The sequence below is a fragment of the Vanellus vanellus genome, assembly GCF_965231255.1.
Source record: "Vanellus vanellus genome assembly, chromosome: 11".
Classification (NCBI taxonomy): Eukaryota; Metazoa; Chordata; class Aves; order Charadriiformes; family Charadriidae; genus Vanellus; species Vanellus vanellus.
In genome coordinates, this window is record NC_138916.1 from 21,703,411 (window position 1) to 21,723,095 (window position 19,685).

The following is a 19,685-nucleotide window of genomic DNA, read 5'->3' on the forward strand; positions in this document are numbered from 1 at the left end:
CTTTAAAAACTACCCAGGCACTGGAAAATGAGCATACTTCATATATTCAAGGTAACAGACTCACGGTGGAAAAAATCTAGCTGGGCAACCGGCAGCATTTGTCTCTGTCACAGGATTTCCAGCACCGTTGCATTTTCCCAAATGATACAGAAACTCCTTCCCCAGCTCCAGCACCCACTTTTTTCCCCCCTCCCCATCCTCTTCTGGTCCTGCCACGGACCAGTCCCAACCTTTCCTCTTAGTTGAATCACTCGGAAGATGCCAGTTCAAGGGACAAAATATGTCCCTGCTTGTTCCCTGCTGGAAAGCCGGACCAACATTGCCATCCTACGGCCCGGCCCCGCAGTGCAGCGGCCGCTCCGCACTGGGGCCGCCTCTGCTCTTCCCAGTCAGAAACCTCATGTGGGGCTTTGGAGGGATGGGATGGGATGGGATGGGATGGGATGGGATGGGATGGGATGGGATGGGATGGGATGGGATGGGATGGGATGGGATGGGATGGGATGGGATGGGATGGGATGGGATGGGATGGGATGGGATGGGATACTCTCCTGCTCCCCACACAGCTCTTCGGTTACCCGCTCGAGCCTCCCGTTCTCATCGGCTGCGTGGCGGTAGCAGCGCTGCCGCGGTGCATCAAAGACACTGAGGTTTGCATCCCAGAGGGGAAGGAGATGTATTTTTAACATGCTACCGCCAGACTGGAGTCAACAAACCATTGAAAAAGCCTAGAACATGTGTTTAAAAGCAAGCATCGAGACACAATATACCTAAGAAGCAGAACAGCTAACGAAGAAGCAATTATGTTACCAAAGAAGCAGTAAGGTGAATTTACGGGGAACACTACCCCCTCTAGTACGTGATAAAGGAAAGCTTTAGGACCCAGGTTTGGGTATTGGGTTGGTTTTGAAAGTGCACCTTGTAGGCCAATTTAACAGTAGCTCCCCGTTTTAACGCACGCAACAGAGCAGCAGAGCTAGTTTGAAAGGCCAGGTACTCCACTACATCCGTTTTCCTGCCATTCTCTTTAAATAGAATGTTTTAAGTTCTTTTCTTTGCCATCCTTACATTAATGTTACCCATAGTACCAGCTCGGAAGCTGACCTCAGTAAGAAGCGGCACACAGAAAAAATCTTGATCGGTAAACTATGGTAAACACAGAGGGAAGAATGAACTTATTAATTTATCAGTGGAGATCTCACTCTGTGCTGAAAGTGCTTTTTAGCAGGTATGCACTTCAAAACGCAAGCAATCACAAAAAAAAAACCCAAACAAACATGAGAGCAGTGGCTGCATACCTGCCAGCCCATCACAACAGAAATCTGCAACGAAAATGTGCATATTCACCACCAAAACTGAGCTGAGGAGACCTATTCCACTGCAGCCATTGGTTGCTTCATAAAAACTGATGGAAGTTTTTGAAGTCGCTGGCTCCGGAGCTGGGAATATGGGCAGGGTGTGTGTCAGGCTTGGAACAGCTGGCTTGGATGCTCGCACAAAGGCAGTTACAACGGTGCAACCGGGCCAGGACACCACCCAGCCAGCAGCCGTATGCTTTTCCTTTGTGGTTGCAGAGCTGTTCCAAAAGCTTAAGCTTTCATTCCAGAAGGGGGAAAGAAAAAAAAAAAAAAAAAAATCCACCAACCCAAATCTTCAGCCCATCCAAGTCTAGACCGGCTTTTTCTACAGTTGGAATTTATACAGTTTCAGTGTTCAGCAACAACGTGGACAGAAAGACACTGTGCCCCACTCTTGGCTAACCTGATCCCCGAAGAGGTGTCACTTTTTTAGCCTGTACAAGGGCAAAAATCATCCAAAGGGTGGATCTGATCTGATATAGAGATGTGTGCTGATGTGCAGCCAGGCTTGAAAAAACACAGCCGCCAGAGATGGGAACTGCCTGGTTGAGCGCAGGAGGCATAAAGCACAGCGTTAGGATGGTTTAAATGCAGCTGTTAACCGTAGCGCTGCTGGTAAAACGTGCGGGAGACCGTCATGCTGGACGCCATCCTGGTTCAGAGAGTCCTCTGAACCCAAGTGCTCTCTTTAGTCATCTTCCTAGGGAGGGGGGGGAGGGGGGAAGACAGAAAACCCAATAAAAAACAGCCCAAACCAAACACCTGAGCTGAGTACCAGCACAGTCTAAGGAGGAAACCAGACCGGGCATACAGCACCTGCAGAACAGCCTAATTCCTTGAGTTTTGAGTCAAAATAGTACGGAATTGTATAAAACACAATAGACGAGATTTGTTAGTACTAACATTTCACACCTGCATTCAGTCCCTGCTGGGAGAGCAGTTCCTTGTAGATATGGGCACAACTATCATTTTCATTCACATTGATCTCTGATTACCAAACAGGTGATTTTGGAACGCCCGGGAACAGCTCTGCTGACAGATTCCCGGTTTGCCCTCCCTGCCCCAAGTCCGTCTTCTGTTGCTGGTTATTAAAAATTTCCAGTATAAGAAACATTTTTTTTTAAACAACTAAATATGCAGTATCACTCTTAAAAGCTTTCCCTCATTTCACAAAGTTTTTGAAAGGCATAAATAAAGCCAAGTAAATTTTATGAGAGTGACAACATGTTTTTTTCTTCAGCTTTAATTCCAGTGCTCAGTATCTCCTGATGAATAGTTAAGAGAACTATGCATAAGCTAGACCTCATTTGCAATTTAAAGAAAACACAAAACTTTGTTCCTCCAGCCTATAAATCATTGGACAGGCAGTGAAAAATACTTAGCTGTATTTCTCAAGCAATTAACATTTTCAGGATTTTTTTGGTGCCTCTAAACACTTGCTTGACTTAGGACTTTTCAATACCCAAAATAGATTATTCAGTGGCTAAATAACATTATACAGCAATTAAAAAGCATTGCGTTGACTCTAAGTTTGTTAACTAGCTTCTTCCAGATAAAGATATTTCCAGAACATCTGCATCGGTAGAGTAAGAGACTTCTTGCATAACTGCTGTAAGGGGGGGGTGGAATATCTTCTGAATGCTTTTTAATATTATCTTTCATAATTTAAGTTCTTGGGAATTCATACTGAAGTAGGAACAATGGATTCATTAAATAGTTCACTTTCACCTAATGCCTTCTGCATGCTTCACTCTTAAGCTATACAGCAACCTTCCCATAGTTGTTTGTGGTCAAGGGAAAGCTTTCTATTTGAAGTCAGAGGAAAAACCCTTCCCTCTGCCTGTGCAGGTCGAGAGCCAAAAAGAGAGGTTTTACAGACTGAGGTTCTTCCTCCCACCCTGTTCAATAGCTTAGAAGTGTCTGATCAAGAAAAACTTATGGACTTGAGGATTAAAATTAAAAAAAAAAAATAAGGGAGAGAGAAGGTTGAAGTTTCCAGAAATATGTAAATCACTTCATTCTCACTAGATATGTCTTAATAAATCTTAGAAGTGGGCAAAAAAACACATCCCCAGTCCTGGCCAGAAGCAAGTCTGGAGACACGGAGAAATATTAGCATATGCTCAGTTCAGACCTGCTTATTTATTTCTTAATTTTTTTTACTGAATTAAATCAACCCGTCCCTACCATTTTATCAACACAAGGAACTGCTTCTTTAAGACAACAATCTCCCCCAGTTGTTCTTCTGAAGACAACACCTCAGTCTGTTGTCTGTTTCCCCAACACAAGGGGAAAATGCTCCCCAGAGGCACCAGTAAGATAACAACTTAAGTCCTCTTTACTGATGAAGAATCTTCAGATCTTGAAAATATCCTTCTCCAGCTCTACTTTTTTTATTTTATTTTTGCATTGTTAAAGATTAAAACCTAAAGTTACATACACTGGTCTGTGTTACAACAATGGAAATTTAAGTTTACCTACCAAAGCACACAGAAGCCAGGAAATGAAAACCAGTTTCCATAGGAACATGAATAGCCTTCTCACTTCATCTTCTACACACACTTCATGGGTCTAAAGTAAAAGGTTCTTGGCCTCTCCGTTTCATTAGCTGGCAACTTTAAAACTCACTAGTAACGTGCTACTGTTACATTTATAGTCAAGAGAAAAATCACAGGTCACCCAACATATAGAGCAGTATCTACATACGTATAAACAGTGTATCCAAAGTTGGCACTCATACCTGTTGATGAACACAAATATTCCAAGCCTAAGGATTTAGAAAGGAGTGTTCCAGCAGCCCTAAGTTATGCTAATGAAACACCGATACATACTTTAATGCCTACAGACAAGCTCAGTAACAGTAATGGGGCACAGGGACACTTGTCCGCTGACAGGAACTATTTCACTCTTTATCAAGGACAGCCTGGATTTTCCTCATCTTTTGCATTTTGTGCTAGAGACCATATCAAGGGGATGGCATGTTTGGAGAGCTCAGTTATGATGACCAGCTCTAACTTTATTTTTTATCCACAGTGCCGGATACACGCCAGAAGGATGAAGACCACACACGCTTCAGATACTTACTCTTTACAGTCCCTCGCTTGCCGGTTTTACACGTTTGCTAGCCAGAGGCCCTTTTCAGCACAAACCACCCCCAGCTTTTGTGCTGCACAAACTGGCAGCCGGATAAGATCACACCTTGGCAGCTCGCTGGGCTCGTCAGCACAGCCGTGCAGCCAGGCGATCGCTTCCCACCCTGGGACGCGTCCAGAACAGAAGGTAGCACAAAGTAGGTTCTCAGCGTCCCCGAGGTGTGAGCCTGATGCTGCACTGCTAAAGCTGTACACAGTCCCACTGCCCACAACACGCAGATCTCAGCACAGTTTGCGCCTTCTCTTTTCCCTTCTAATATCTTGCAGCGTTTGAGTTGACCATGCCTGTGTATCCCCTCCTCCTCAAACCGCATTTGTCAACAGTAATTTGGAAACAACCCCTCTCTGCTCCATTAGAGCAAAGGCCTTTGTTACATCCTTTCCCAATTTGGATTAAAATGCAGCTGAAGTGCTTAACAGCCAACCGTGCAGTCTGTCCAATTTCACAATCACTTACTGGGGGCGGGGAAGAGAATGGGGTGTTTCACTTTTTAAACTTGGGGAAAACTTGATTTGGTCTTAACCTGAAGGTGATTATTCTGAAATCATGATTTGGAACACAAAACACCCAAATAAAACAAAACTGTTAAAACCCCAAAAGAAGAGCTGAAAAAACCTTTTGTTTATGGAGGTAGTCAAATGAAAATCATTTCATTTGATCTCTCATCTTGCTTTATACACATCTATTGCACTAAAACATGTGCCTTCTATATAAAAATATGCTGTAGAAAACCACAAGATTATAAATACTAGATTTATGATTTGTTTGCAATTATATTTAATATTATTTTCTTTTTACAAAGCAGTCAAAATTAGAAAAAAAAAAAAGGAATAGCAAGAAACCCCCCATCTGCTGTCTAGCATCAGTAATCCTCACTGGTTTGTTTACCATTTATAAGGAAAACATCATTCAAGGAAGCTTGTCACAGAGACTCTTCTGCAGTAACTGGCCTGCGGTGCAAATCTGTAGCGTTTGTCAGTTCATCTGTTTTTTCTGAAAGTCCCTCCTCCTAAAATTCAAGGTATCTGCCGATGATAATACTCTTTCCCTCTAAAGTACCTTCCAGCCAAACACAGTAAATCTGGTAACACATGTCTGAGGATGGTAAATATCCTCATTTTACAGAGGTAAACTGAGCGTAGATAATTAAATTTGCCCGAGGCCAGTCTTTTGAATAGCCAGGCACAGAACCCAGATCTCACAGCCCCAGGTGACTGATGCACCTTGGCTGGAGACTACGCTTCCTCTCTACAGAAGAGTGAAAATGAACTGATTATGCTGAAAATGTTTCTTTCTTCATCCTCTCTAAGAGCATCAGATATTTTTCTCGTGTAGTATCAGAGTCTGCATTACTATTTGGAAATGGTGTAAATCTGTTTTCAAGTTAATACCCGCACTAAGCCCCATCCCAAAGGAGTCACTGTGACATGCAAACTGTAGGCAGTTAGACAGTGGGTAAGATCAAGCCCGCTAGTGCCATGAGACACTAGGGAGGTTAGCCTCATCCACCTGCTGACGGGCCTCTCCGGCCTGGCCTCCAGGAACACGTTCCACCTCCTTCTCCAGAGAGGGGGTTATAGCCTAGAAGTACAGAGGAGAAATCCACCGTATCAATATTCATCCTCAACAGGCCTTCACCAACACATAAAGAACACAAAAAATAAATTTCACGATGATTTGCACCCTCTTTCTACTTACTACATAGGCAGCATTTTAAGGAAAATGAAAGCAGAGAAAATACCCAGACTTGAGATGGTTTATTTTTTGTAGTGCTAACAGTAAAAGCCACTGCAAAACACTCATGTTTTAATTTGATCAATTAGGATTAAACTGAAATTAATTATCATTTAATTTCTCTAAGTCTGCATCAAAGCTTAAATTAATTATCATTTAATTTCTCTAAGTCTGCATCAAAGCTTTAATGCTGCTCTGTAAAGTAAACAGAGCAGTAACAGTAACTCTTACAGTAAACTCTGTAAGAGGGTATCTGTTCTCCAAGAGCCCTAATAGTTAGAGACATAAAATAATCTTTTATTCTGGTCCTGCAAGGAATACTCTGAAGGTCAAAAGGTGGATCCACTCATTACTACTGTAAGATTTTTTGAAAAGAATTTGAAATGGCAAGTATATATGCAGTAAGGAAAAGAGATACTTTAGTTGAACCTCCTAATGCCATAACTACAGGCAACTTCATTTTACAAATATGTACTTGGAAAGATACAACTTGGCAAATGTCCTCGATTTGTCCTGCACAAGGCAAAAAAAAGAGAAACCCAAAAACCTAGCAGCCTTGCTAACCAAGCAGGTTTTGAAGCAACCTGTTCCACTGAAACTTCAAGCATCGCCTCCATCTTTGAAGTTGGTTTTTCTCATACTAGCCAAGTTCTGCTTTCTAGCTTAATTCAGCAGCTGAACAGTGCAGATGGTTCTTTCACTTCATGCTGATCTACCTTATGAAAAGATCAGAGACCTCTAATTCTATCATCTGTTACTTAAGCAAAGATTTTGCTTAGGATGAAACTAGGACAGGTAGCAGCCGGAAGGATGCCTCAGCCCAGCTGCCCTGATCCTGGTTCTTAGCGCAGCTATTACCCGTGTATTTCTCATCCCCCATAGTGGCAAATATCCCACGCAAGAGCCATAAAGGATATTTGACAGTATCAGACATTAGACTGCACTCATATTAACATAAGATGAATCTATCGGTCACTTTCTTCAGACTTGTCAGCGGCTGCCAGCAAAAATAATCAAAGCAGAACTTTCAGCACTAAACATTATGGAGGTTTAATATGTTCAATTGAGAATCGTCAGGTTTCATATGTTTGATCAAGTGAATGACTCAGCACTGCACTCTAAGTGGGTTTTCCTTTTAGTCTAATACGACTGAGGCTGTCTGGAGGGTCCCCTCCACTATGGAAAATTGTAATTAAAAATATTATAACCAAATTAGCACTTGCAGGTATGGCACAGGTGGTTTGGCCAAGAGGAGAGAAAGGAGAGTAGCAGCATGGCCGATATACGGTAGCAATCCTAACGTGGGCTTTGTAGGGCCACAGAAAGCGGTTCATCCACCAAGATGATTTCAGTGGCTGACAGCGAGTTTAATGGTAAGACCCTCTGGCGGTTTGCAAGAGTTGATAAGAGTCTGCAGGGTTTATATATTTAATAGGTCATTATTGTGATACCTGATAAATAAGGTCACATTTTGCTTAATGAAGTCTTTCATCTTTCTGATTCTACATAATACAAAGTAAAATATCCTCTTCCTGCATTTAGTTAGGACTACAGGTGATTGAAAGACAGACCAGATATTAAATTATTTGACTTTTACAATAATGGGGGAGGGAACCTGGAAACATTGTAAGAATCTATAGTTTTGAGTGACAAAAATCTCAGTAAATTATGGCAAAAGCATTTACAAGAAAACTAAAACACTGCTTCCCTGGGGAAAAGCAGCATAGAAACCTCCTGCTAGGTTTTGCACAAAGTGCAAAGCAGACCACGCTGATTAGAGACAAAAAGCTCGTTTGCAAGGCACATTTTGTTTCGTCCTTGAAGAAGAGACAAAAAAATATGCGTAATGACTATGTACGCAGCTGGATAAATGTTCTGTTTCAAGCTCAGAATATCTTAAGGGTTTCATACTTACCACCTCCTCGCAAGGGCTTTTTGTTTGGTTTAGATTTCGAGACTGCTGATGAGGTGGAGGCACCAGATTCTACTTCTTGCTGTTAACAAAGACAAAAGTTACTCAGAATTTAATCAACACGAATTTCAGCTAATCTAATCACAGGAAGATATTTGTAACCAGATCAACAACACAGTTGTTACCTGACTCAGTTTCAGGTTTCCTTTATAGCTTTTTCCTTCTTGCATACTTTCCCACATTGCTATCTTCTGCCTTCGTTTCTCTTCTTCAAGCTAAGGAACAAATCCAGGATACACAAGGCTAAGATTTCAGAACTAACAGAATTGCCAGTGCTACAGAAACGGCTACAACAGATGCATCAAAACCCAAGGGATCTATCTTTAACTGATGCAGTATCTCCAAGCTTATGGAAGCATTCTTTAAACACCCATGTTTTCCCAAGCACAGAACAACCACTCCTCTTCAATATATACAGACTGTGTCTGCAGCTTCGTTTGACCACTTGATGCTTAAAAACATTTTGAAAGTAAACCAGAACCAAGTGGCAAGCTTAAGTCCTGAGTTGATTAAAAGTACTGAGTAAAGAATATTGCATATGATAGTAATTTAATGCACAATATAGGGTTCTACAGAAGAAAATGTGTTTTTCAAAGGAACAAGACAGCCAGCTACATATTTACATCCCAATATACATTATCAAGAGTTCCCCCAGCTCTCTTCTAAAGCCATTTATCCACAAAACCAAATAAATTAATGGTTAAGACAGACTGCCTCCTTCTTGACAAATAGAAAAGAAATGAGGTAGCTACTCCATCCAGCCAAAGAAAGAGAAAGCAAAGCTCCCCAATTCCAAGCATGCTAGACCAAGACTTTCTACATAGTGGCTATTTTCTTCCACAATATGACTTTTCATTCCTTTTTAACTGCCAATATTTCTTGAAGCATCAGCTATAAACTGAGGCCTAAATGTAGCTGAAAGCAAAACCAGAAAGGTTGGGATTAATGAGCAATATTATTGTTATGCTGATCACATCCACCTTTCTATGTTGCCCCACGTAGAAATATAATAATCTTCATTATCTCAAGCTGTAGTTCAAACCATTAAATCACAGCAATGCTAAGCTGCATTTCTAAGAACTTATATTTGCCATTAAGAACAGAAAATACATCTATGCAATAGTACAGTTAATCTAAACGTCAGTAAATCCCTTCCAGCCATTCACTGCGCATGTAACTAAGTTTCTGTAGGTAGAGATTTACCTGTAAAAAACCCCAAAGATCAGGCCCTCAGTGTTCCACACACACAATTACTTGTGGACAAGCAAGTGCCACGGAGATTTACTACTTCAGGGAGGAGCAGAACACTACACGCATCAATCATTCTAATCAATGAAGAGCATCAAGATGTCAGGTCAGCATAGCATATAAGTATGTGCTTGCATCACCGGAGGTCCATCATGATACCTACAGCTCGTTGCTGCTCCATGGATCAAACCATATCAAGAGTGCTCTAGCTAAAGGAGGGGGGAAAAACCCACCACCCGCATTCCAGCGGAGAGTAAGTCTCCTATTCTTCTGGTATCTAGCATGGGATAAACCAAGCAACGTACTTGATGACAAATTTATAAGTTAAAGAAAGAAATGCTCTCTGGTTACCTGTCTTTGTTTTTCTTTGTATCTTTCTGCTTGTGCGTTCAACTCCTCTTGCATCCTGAGGCGAGCTGCTGCCAAAGCTTCCTGTCTTCTTACCACCACATCAGGTTCTAGGAAATTGGGAAAGAATTTCCAAAGCTATTAAAAATAAATTCTAAATGGTCTCCTCAGAGAACTGTAATAAATAACGGCTCACATCTCTCCCTGCAGCTGTTTTGCAGAAAATCACAGCTCAAGTTCAGTTTCCACCTAATCTTTTACAGTAATTCATATGCTGATTTAAATTTCATAACATTTTAATATTTTCAGAGCAATTACCTTTAATGGGATTTTAATGAATAAGGACATTGATGTAATGAACCTATAAAAAATTAAAATTCACACTTCTAGGATACTTGCTTCTATTTCTGAAGGATTTGTTTGATACAAATAATTTCAGAAATATCACCCATGCTTTGCAGTGATTCCATTTTTACCCAGAGAACTTCTTTTACGCAGAAATATGAAGCAACCAGCCCACATTCACTCCTACTCCTTCTGGTAATTGGTCCTGCTTGTTTCATTACGGCAGTGAAGCAGTGGCAGATTTAACATGCTCCATCAGCAGAGAAATTACAAATATCACACTTATCTCAAGAGAAAACTGGCAGTCTCAGAAAATCTACATTGACTCACCACTCCTCTTCATGATTGGCCCTTAGGAGAATTCAAAAGAAAAATGATATCCAAACAACGGCAAACATTGCTCTCTATTTTCCCAGTAGCTGAAGTATCTCTATACTTGTTTGTCTCCTTATATGTTTGCTACCATCTAGCGATGAATATGTAAAAGAAATTTCAGTAATTTCATTTTACAGGCAGTTTTGACAATGAATCAAGATTTAATTAGCATTACAAAAGAACACCAGTAGGATAAGGATGTGAGTAACATTTTCTAGGGCACCATGTAGTACCATGCCAAGGTGCCAAAGATATTAGTGCCAAGCACTTGCTCTTTTGGCAGATACATAAGTATAGCCTGTGCTTTACGGCAGCAAGTCTGCAAATAAGGCAGGACCGTGACTGTGTAAGATTTACAACCTATGCCACACTTTAGAAGATAACACAGATGAGAGGCACTAACACCCCAAATGTATACAATCCTGCCACAGTAGGAACGGTGAAGGAATAATTGAAAGGAGAAAGATGATGAATGTTAATAAAATTTAAAAAAAAAAAAAAAAACAACAAAAACAAAAGCAAAAGTTTTTTCCCCCAGTATTTAGATTTGGATGTTTTGTTTTTCTTTGATAAATCTGGAAGTTACTTGGTAACTGACCACAACCTATTCGAATCAGGCGGTTCTCTCAGCTTCTGCACTGTCAAAGACCAGCTATTCGTTTATTCTGCAATGCCCCGCTCCATCTGTCCCAACCACAGTACTTTGGGACACAATCCTTCCTTGGCATAATCTTTTAAAAACACTTCTCTTCGGTCCAGCCTTTATCCAGCAATCTCTTCAGTAACACGATCCGTATGCTTTTGTGGGCCTAAACAGTTATCCTGAGCACCGCTCACCGTTAAAATCTCTCAGAACCGAACCTCTTTTAGGTTGTTATTAAATAAAGACTCTGCGTGCGTGGATCTGACCGGCTGTCAAACATCAGGACTGCGGAGGGCCAGCAGGAACCTAGAAGAGACACAAGCCCCACCCCGTACAGTTCCCAAGAGCAAGCAAATCTTTACTCACCCACAGCTGCGTCAGCTGCTCCCGGCTGGCTGCTCGGCCTGCCCGCCAGGCCCTGGGATATCTTCTGGATGAGGAGATAGATGGCGACAGCGGCGAAGAGGATGTACCAGCCATAGCTGGACAGCAGGGAGCCCACTGGGACGAGGACAAGCCGTAGGTGAGAGCAGGCTGAGGGGGAAGGAGCCGGCCCAGCCAGGGGGCGAGAAGGGGGAGGACGCCTGGGCGGGCCCCGGCTCCTCTCCTCAGCGGGCCAGTCCGCGGGGCTCCCCTCGGTCCCGCCGCCACCCCTCCGCCCACCCTCCCCCCCGTCAACCCAGGACGCCCACCCCCCCGCCCCTCACCCGTGTGCTGCAGGAACTCGAGGCCCCCCTGGCCCAGCGCCGCCTGCCCGGGGCCCGCCGCCGGCCCGGCGCCCCCCAGCTCCATCGCCCGCCGCCGCTGCCGCTGCCTCACATCCGGGAGCCGCCCCGCGTGCCCGCGCCAATCACCGCCCTCCTCGTCCTCCGTCACCTCGGGGCCCGAGAACCAACCAGGAAGCCAGGCTTCCCTTGGCGGGCCAATGGGAAAGTGGCAGAAAATGGTGAGATCATGGCTATGCCGGCCAATGAGAGAGGAGGGGAAGTGCGCAAAGGGACCAATCAGGGCGTGTGAGGAGGGCCCCGCCCCCTCCCGCCGTCATGGCCGCCCCTCGGCCCGCCCTATCTCGCTCCGCTCCGCTGGCGGCCCGGCGCTGGGGACGCCGCACCACGGAGAGAAAAAGGAAACGTTCGTTTATTGAAGGCCGAAATGCGCAAGGACAGGGTACGGGGGATGGGGGGTCGGTGGCTGCCTGCGGCGGGGCCGGCCTGAGCCCCCCTGCGGGGGAGGTGACGGGCCTGGGCCTAGGATCCGTTGGGAACCGTGTCCTCCTCCATTTCTTCTTCAGCGTCCTCCGATGGGCCTGGAAGGGCACGTCAGGGGTTAGTGCAAACGCTAGTTCTCTTTCCCAGAGGGGCAATGTTAATTTTCAGCCCTCTGAAGAGGGGCAGTAATAACGCCAACGCTTAAAACTCGACAGAAAAAAAGAAAAAAAAATCGACACAGCTCTAATAAACAGACAAGAGGTGATATTGCCAGTCTGCTGTTCAGATTCATCCCCACAGGCCTTTTGAGATCACAGAGATGCTCCTGTACCACCACAACCCCCCCTCCGCCATGAGGCACTGACACTCACAGCAACAGAGTCCAGATATAGTTTGTAATTAATCTCATTTTTTTAAGTAACTGGGATGAACTGTTTGGAGTTTGCCAATACAGCGAAGTACTTAGGGCTGACGTTTGGCAAATTGCTCTCGAGGGAGTCCAGGTGTAACAGCCCCGAACTGCACTCCAGAGGCCAGGCGGCTAACTGCAGTCTTACAGATGGCAATCCTCAATCATTCAGACTATAAAATTACACTAATTTTAAACAGGTTTTTTTTTCAGTTCCCTAACCATTTGGCCCTTCCAGCATAGCTCCCTACTGAGAACACATAAAGGATCAGGAAGCAATGAAGACAGGTAGATTCTGTTTGGGAAACAGAAGTAACAAAAGCTGACCTGATTTTCGTTCTCTGCCAGGAATCTGGCCGGCCTGTAGTAAGCCTTTCAGCCGCTCCACTTCAGCCAGAGTCGTGGCATTTGCTATGGCAGTCTAAAAAACAGACAAAAGAGCATGATGAATCTTCATATACGGTACTTCAGCCTGTTTAGAATAAACACAAACCCACAATCTTTTATATTTAAGTGAAACTAAACCTCTCTCTAGAACTGGAATTTTGTAGAACTTTATAGAAAGTTCTATAAATGACAAAACACAAACTTACTTTCCTCCCCTTATTAAACAAGCTGCTCTATCCTGGGATTGCTCGAAGCTCAGACCAAAATTTCATTAAAGTTCTCAAAAAACAGGTATCTCATAACAGATGAAAAAACACAGAAAAAGCACCTAAACCGAAGTTAGGACCCACTGTTCTATTTGTCTAAACAGAGTCAGGGGTTGCCAGGAGGAAGGAAACATTCATTCAGTTTGGGTCCACAACAATTCTCCACCACTTTTGCCCAAGTGTGCTGTCGTGACATAATTACCTTAATTGCTTCAACATCCCCTGGGGAGGGCCCAGCTTTCTTTTTGTCAGTTGGCAGACCAGCACCTGGATTGAAGCTTCAAAGGAAAAAATAAAGACCCATTACACCCTTTGAAGAGTATGAGCTTCTCCTGCTTCCAAACTAGGTTTGGAAGCATTTCATTCAATCAAGTGTAGTATCTTATCTTTGTTAACAAACTGATACAGTGAAGAGTTGCCTCCTTCAGAAACACCAGCAACTTGTCCTCGCTGTCCCATTTCCCCTCCCACCTTTTCATCTGCTCATAAAGAGAGGCAGACCTTAACTTTATAAATTAAGCAGTTGACAAAAGCTATTCGATTTGGATGTTGTTGAACACTCAAGTGGTCTGTCACCGTTACAAAAGCAGGGTGGATAAATGAAAAGTAACTGAAATTGAGTTTCCTGTTCTTGTATGTCCAATACGATACTGCAACAGCCTATATTTAGAGTCTACACTAGACTGAGTGTAATCTTAGCACTCAAAAGAAAAAGGTTATCTGCTGTTGCTTTAAGGAAAAAAAAAGAAAAATCTGTGGTCTGTGAAAATGGATGTAATCAGCTGGAAAGAATTTCCTGAAGTGCTGACACAGCACCAGAGTGCTGCAACCTCTTTTACAGCTATAGAAAGATTTTCTTCATATCTGTTTATTGAGCTATTTAGTTCAATCACCTACTTGTTCTATCATAGACCTGAACCCCTTTAACTCATAAACTAGAAATTAAGTCCATTTATTACAGTTTTAAACACTAAATACGTTCAAGATATTTTTTATTTAACTATGAATTTGGAAATGCTGTTGCCATACACAATCTGAATCCTGATTTCCAAACAGGTTGATGAAGGATTAAACAAAACACATGACGTACACTTAAGAATTAAATTAAATAAGCATATATTTTTAATAGCTTTACTAAAGAATTTCATCTGCATTTATCCTCCTAATTACAGCAGATTTTACAGTTTATATTCCCTGGGAAAACAAAAATTGTTAGTGACCAATTATCTAGGGAAAAAAAAACCAACAAAAAAAACAATGTCCACCTCTCTGCAGTTAACTAACAAAAACAAAAAATAAAATTGTTGTTTCCTGCTTGTTAACTTACATCAACCCACCCTGACCAAATATCTCTTTGAAAAATATTTCTGAGATGTATTCACCACCATCCAAAAATCGGGATGCTTGGACAAGGTACTTCTGGCTACCAAAGCTTTTAAGGCATCCTGCCAGTAGCTGGTATTTCAGTTTACCACCTATTAGCGCACACAGAGTGGTGTTTCTGAAGGAGAATGCCAGTGTAAATTTGTTTTTTTTATCTTACGTTTTTGTTCTCCTGGCAATATCCTTTGCAAGCTGTGCACCCCGTTTGCCCTTGAACATTTTCTCTGCCTCCTGTCGCTCCTACAGCGATACCACACACACAAAGTTAATTTAAGAACATTGCATTTTGCAAAGCTTCTGTCCTCACAAAGAAAGATGCTTTGTCTCATCTTCATCAGTCAACATTGGTACGTGGAGACCAGACATTAAGAACAAGCACATAAACATTGCCCAAATGCTCAGACTCAAGACGTATGAACCTAATACTCTTAAAAGTAAGAACTCTCTCCCACACTCATCTCCACTGAAAGCAGAGGGCTCTGTTGTGATTGCTCGTTTCCTTCTGTAGAAGTCTTTCTACCAACACCAGAGGGCCAGAAAAGAATCAGACCAAACAAGCAAAAGTAGTAAAACTCAATTATCCATAAGTAAACAGAATGAAACCACGAAGAAAACAAAGCGCATGTTTTAGAGCCACTTATGATACACAGTTTCAATACAATTTACAACTATGGCAAAAAGCTCACTGTTACCACTGAATTTTGAAGAATGTAACAAGAAAGAAGGTATTCATCTTGTGCTGAATCAGAAGAAAGTAGACTTACTTTGAGTTTCACTTTTTGAAAATCCAGCACTCTGACCTGGGGAACTTTGTGGATTACATATAATCTGTAATGCTTCTTATTTGTTACAGGGTTCCTTAAAATGCTAGAAAGTAAATTAAGGTTATAGAGAAATTCTTAATATAAAATATTTTAAAATACACATATTGAAATGCATTAATATACTTAAAATGCATTCATGTACCTTCTGCTATAACAAACACCACCACCATTAAATAAACCCATTGACTGTGTTCTCTGATATTATGAAAACTATAGTAAAAACCTGCACTTTATTTTATCAATTAAGTAGATTTTCTTGAAGAACATGAAGAACAACCTCAAAATATTAAAAAAAAACCAAATAACAAACCCATCACACTGCTTACCTGGACACTGATCAACCGACAAATCACGGGACAAATTGCTTTTCTTTTTTTGTCCCTTGCACCGCATGTAACATTACTGAAAAGTCATTGTTTACATGTATTTTAAAGTATTTTGTAACAATAGTTTAAACCTTTAGTTTTTAGGTTTTCAAAGGTTGTTACTTCAATGCTTTCATATTGGTTTATAGAGATGTTACATCTCATTGGTCCAACAGTCTGTCAGTAATATAAAGCTTCAGCCATTAAATACCAGGTATTTCTGAAGCAAAGTGGAAATGTTTATCGATTCAATTTTTAAGCACAAAGTATCTGTCACAGCTCTTAAAAAGGAGAGCATTCCAGATCAAAGCAAAGAGCCAGGCTAGCAGCAGAGTTTGAACAGCAAAGAAAGAGTAACTTTTCTTTTCAAGATTACATACCTCAGGTAAGTCAGTGATTTAATAGTTGATAATGGATCCAGTTCACCCTACACAGGAATACAGTAAGCATTCGTAAGTCCATTTAGTGAGAATCAAACATTTGAAAACAAAGTTCCTGAACTCATATCTATTTTAGAGACCAATTAGAATCACTGCAATTAGGTTAAGAGGACAACCAGTAAGACTTTGTGACTGCTGTTCCATTGCATGCTGCAAATTATGTTCATGAAAATATTGACACCGTTAACTACCAGCAAAACCATATGATTTTACTCTAAAGAAATAGAAAAAAGGCTAATTAGAAAGATGAGTAGTACCAACTATTGCCAAAAGCATATGACACTACTCTCAGGAAAAAGGTTAGTTAGAAAGATGACAAACACAAATTTAAGCTTGTTTAAATTTATCTTGCATTGATAGCTTACCAATTCAGCGATGTTGTTGTTGGTAAGAACGAGCTCCGTCAGGCTGGGCAGAGCCTGTTCAAGGCTTTCACCAATCCGACTAAAGAAGAACAAAAACCAAAGGTTAACTTAGGTCAGAAATCAGAAATGGTGAAAAGACACACAGAAATATGATAACATAGAGGATCTCCCTGTAAAACAACAGTCTGACACTGGCAGAAGCTTGGGTTAGCATTCCTTACAATACTTTTTCTAATAAAGCTGGCAATAAATACCAGCCGTCACTTATAAGAGCATTACATAAATATGAGATTTATGTTCATTCAGTTGCAGGTATCCTCATTTTCTTGTCTTTATGGGGATGGTTACTGAAATCCAAAGTTCCGGTCAAATTCCAAACTCTGCATCTCATTGTCCTGTCTGAAGAATGATGACTAACCTGGGACAAACTTTTGCAGTGAAAAGTCTGGCAACTGCCTAAGCAGTAGTCAGTGCTGATTTTTTTTTTTTTTCACCCCATAAAACAAACACTTCTACACCTACCCAGCACTGAAGATGCACGCACACACCTCTCCCAAGAGCATTTTCCTCTGTCCCAAAGTCCTATCTGGCTAAAACGCAAACTGCTTACCATATCCTATTGTTATTCATCAGAAGAGTTTTGAGCCTTCTCAACAGAGGAAACCCATCCAATTTACGGATCTCATTGTCAGAGAAATCAATTGCATCAAACTGGTCCAGAGTGGCACCCAAGTTTTCAATAACAGGGATTTTATACCCTGGAGAGAAAGTGCAAGACAGGAATGAGATGGTGCCACAAGAGAGGAGAACAAAGCAAGAGGCAGTGTGTAGGGGGCATATCTGGATAGACAGAGGATACAGATAGTCCCAGTCAAAACACCTCTGGAACAACTCTCTTCCCCATCACACACAGACCAAACTCTCCCCCTCAAAGCCAACCACCCCCGCAGCCTTTCCAAAGCATCCCTCTTCCTCCCTCTCAGCCATCACCCCAACCCCCTCCCCCTCCCCCTCCCCATGTCCCCTCAGCCCGAACCCACCTTTCTGGCACATCCCTCGTGTGTCTCACCCCCACCACCGCAGGTTGCTTCAACATTTCACCCCAAATTCCCATTCCATTCCAGCCCCTCACACCCCCTCAAGTTTCCCTGCAACTGGAGCCCCTTTAACCGCCCCCCAAGCCCCCCGGCCATTGCAGGCCCCCCCAGTAACCTCCTCTCCCGACTTTCCCCATCCTGCCGCCGCCCCTTCCCGTTGCAGGCCCCATCACACCCCCCCCGACCCCAGGCCTCAAGCCTTCTCCCCCCCGCTCCCCCGCATGCCCCTTCTCAGCACAGGCCGCATCGCCTCCACTCCTCCGCCCGGCACAGCCCGCCCCCCACCCCGTTCAGGGCCCCCGCGCACCGCGCAGGTCGAGTTCGCGGTCGCGGACGGCGTTGGTATACTGCGCCGCCTGCTCGATCAGCTCCGCCGTCAGCTTCACCATCCCGCCGGGCCCCGCCGCACTCCGTTCCGTTCCGCTCCTCACCGCACCGCTTCGCTTCGCTTCGCCGCCAGGCCCCGCCGCGCCGCGCTGTGCCGTGCCAGGCCAACCCGCCGAGCGCCGAGCCCAGCCGCGCCAGGCCCACCAGCCGAGCGCCGAGGCAGCGAGCGGCACGCACCGCCCCGCGGCCCGCCCTCTCCGCTCCCCGAAATGGCGGGTTCCGACAGGAGCGGGACGGTGGTGGTCTCTCCCTGCTCCCCCATCTCCCCCGGGCTCCGCCGGCAGCCCGGTACCGGGCAGGCCCAGGCCGTGCCCCCTCAGAGGGTGCCGAGGCCGCTGCGCCCTGACGGGGAGTAGGGGAAGTCCCGCAGTCCCCCCCCCCCCACCCCCAGCCAGGCCCTTCTCCCCCTTCCTTGGCCCCTTCCTCAGTCCGACCCCCGTAACGGTCGTTTCACGGTAGTTTTCCGTGCGGTTGAAACCTGGCGGCTGCAGGGAGGGCCGGGGCCCCGCGCCCCGGGCAGCAGCTCTGCCCCGGCCATGGCAGCGGCGGCGCTGCGGCAGCTCGTCGGCAGAGGGACCCGGCGTCCTGCGGGCGCCTCTTCCCTCAGCAAACGCGGCCCCGAGTGGCCTTGGCCCACCCCCGGCACCCCCGAGCGGGTTGTCTGACTGCAGGGTACCGGTGAGGGGGGCGGCCACCCCCCCCCCCCCCCCTTCCCCCCCGGGAGGCGGCTGGCAGCAAACCCTCTCCTTGCTGAGGTGAGGGTCCCCCCAGGCCGCCCTGCGGCCCACGGCCCAGTGACGGGGCACTGATCAACAACAGGCCGAGCAGGGCCTTGACTTTGCCGTCAGTGGTACCCTAAGGCGGCACAAAGATGTCACCAGAGGATCCCTCTCACCTTCTGGTGTTTCCAAGCACAGACTGAACATGCAGAAATGGAGGCAGAGCAGGCTGGGAACCTGCCTCGCCTGGATGGCAGGCAGCGGGCAGGCTGCTTTCCTATGGACGCGGTTGGCTTAGCCAGTGGGAATGTGCTTGTTCGAACACATGCTGCTCCCTCCCTTCCTGCATCGCAGCCAGGACGGCCTTCTGCAACAATTTACAGCTCTCAGTGCTTTTTCTCTTCCACCCAAGCATCAGCTCAGCCTTTGCTCCTGGATACAGGGTTGCCCATAAACACCTTCCCTCTGCAGCATTCGAGACAGTCACTCCAGCAATTCCACATGTGTTCCTGCTCTTGGAGAAGCTGCGTTGGGCTGGGAACACGCCACAGGCTGTGGCAGGACATTCACCCTTTGCCTGCGAGATAAAATGCACTCTCAAGTGTCACTACATCCCCTCTTACCCTCTTTAGGGATTTGGGGAACAGCGAGGAAGAGCC

At 44.5% G+C, this 19,685-nt stretch overlaps 2 protein-coding genes across 2 annotated transcripts; both read right to left on the minus strand.

Moving 5' to 3' along the window:
* Positions 1-5,264: 5,264 nt before the first annotated feature.
* Positions 5,265-11,987, minus strand: SELENOS (selenoprotein S). The gene is made up of 6 exons (XM_082488557.1): positions 11,884-11,987; positions 11,543-11,677; positions 9,817-9,923; positions 8,343-8,432; positions 8,161-8,239; positions 5,265-6,092 (listed from the first exon to the last, which is right to left on the minus strand). The coding sequence occupies exons 1-6, from the start codon at positions 11,966-11,968 to the stop codon at positions 6,013-6,015; spliced, it is 576 nt and encodes a 191-aa protein (XP_082344683.1). The 5' UTR covers positions 11,969-11,987; the 3' UTR covers positions 5,265-6,012.
* Positions 11,988-12,295: 308 nt separating this feature from the next.
* On the minus strand, positions 12,296-18,370 carry SNRPA1 (small nuclear ribonucleoprotein polypeptide A'). The gene is made up of 9 exons (XM_082488523.1): positions 18,228-18,370; positions 17,434-17,581; positions 16,824-16,902; positions 16,399-16,445; positions 15,594-15,696; positions 14,990-15,069; positions 13,649-13,724; positions 13,121-13,214; positions 12,296-12,482 (listed from the first exon to the last, which is right to left on the minus strand). Exons 1-9 carry the CDS (start codon positions 18,307-18,309, stop codon positions 12,424-12,426), a joined length of 768 nt encoding a protein of 255 aa, XP_082344649.1. The 5' UTR covers positions 18,310-18,370; the 3' UTR covers positions 12,296-12,423.
* Positions 18,371-19,685: the final 1,315 nt, after the last annotated feature.

Excerpts from the sequence above, each read along its gene's own strand:
- SELENOS (XM_082488557.1), bottom strand. The coding sequence starts at position 11,968 with ATGGAGCTGGGGGGCGCCGGGCCGGCGGCGGGCCCCGGGCAGGCGGCG. Across the intron at positions 9,924-11,542 it reads AGCAGCTGACGCAGCTGTGG|AACCTGATGTGGTGGTAAGA; the intron begins GTGAGTAAAGAT and ends CCAATTTCCTAG. Across the intron at positions 8,240-8,342 it reads GAAACCTGAAACTGAGTCAG|CAAGAAGTAGAATCTGGTGC; the intron begins GTAACAACTGTG and ends CTTTGTTAACAG.
- SNRPA1 (XM_082488523.1), bottom strand. The coding sequence starts at position 18,309 with ATGGTGAAGCTGACGGCGGAGCTGATCGAGCAGGCGGCGCAGTATACC. Across the intron at positions 15,697-16,398 it reads AAATCACTGACTTACCTGAG|CATTTTAAGGAACCCTGTAA; the intron begins GTATGTAATCTT and ends TTTACTTTCTAG. Across the intron at positions 15,070-15,593 it reads TTCAAAAAGTGAAACTCAAA|GAGCGACAGGAGGCAGAGAA; the intron begins GTAAGTCTACTT and ends GTATCGCTGTAG.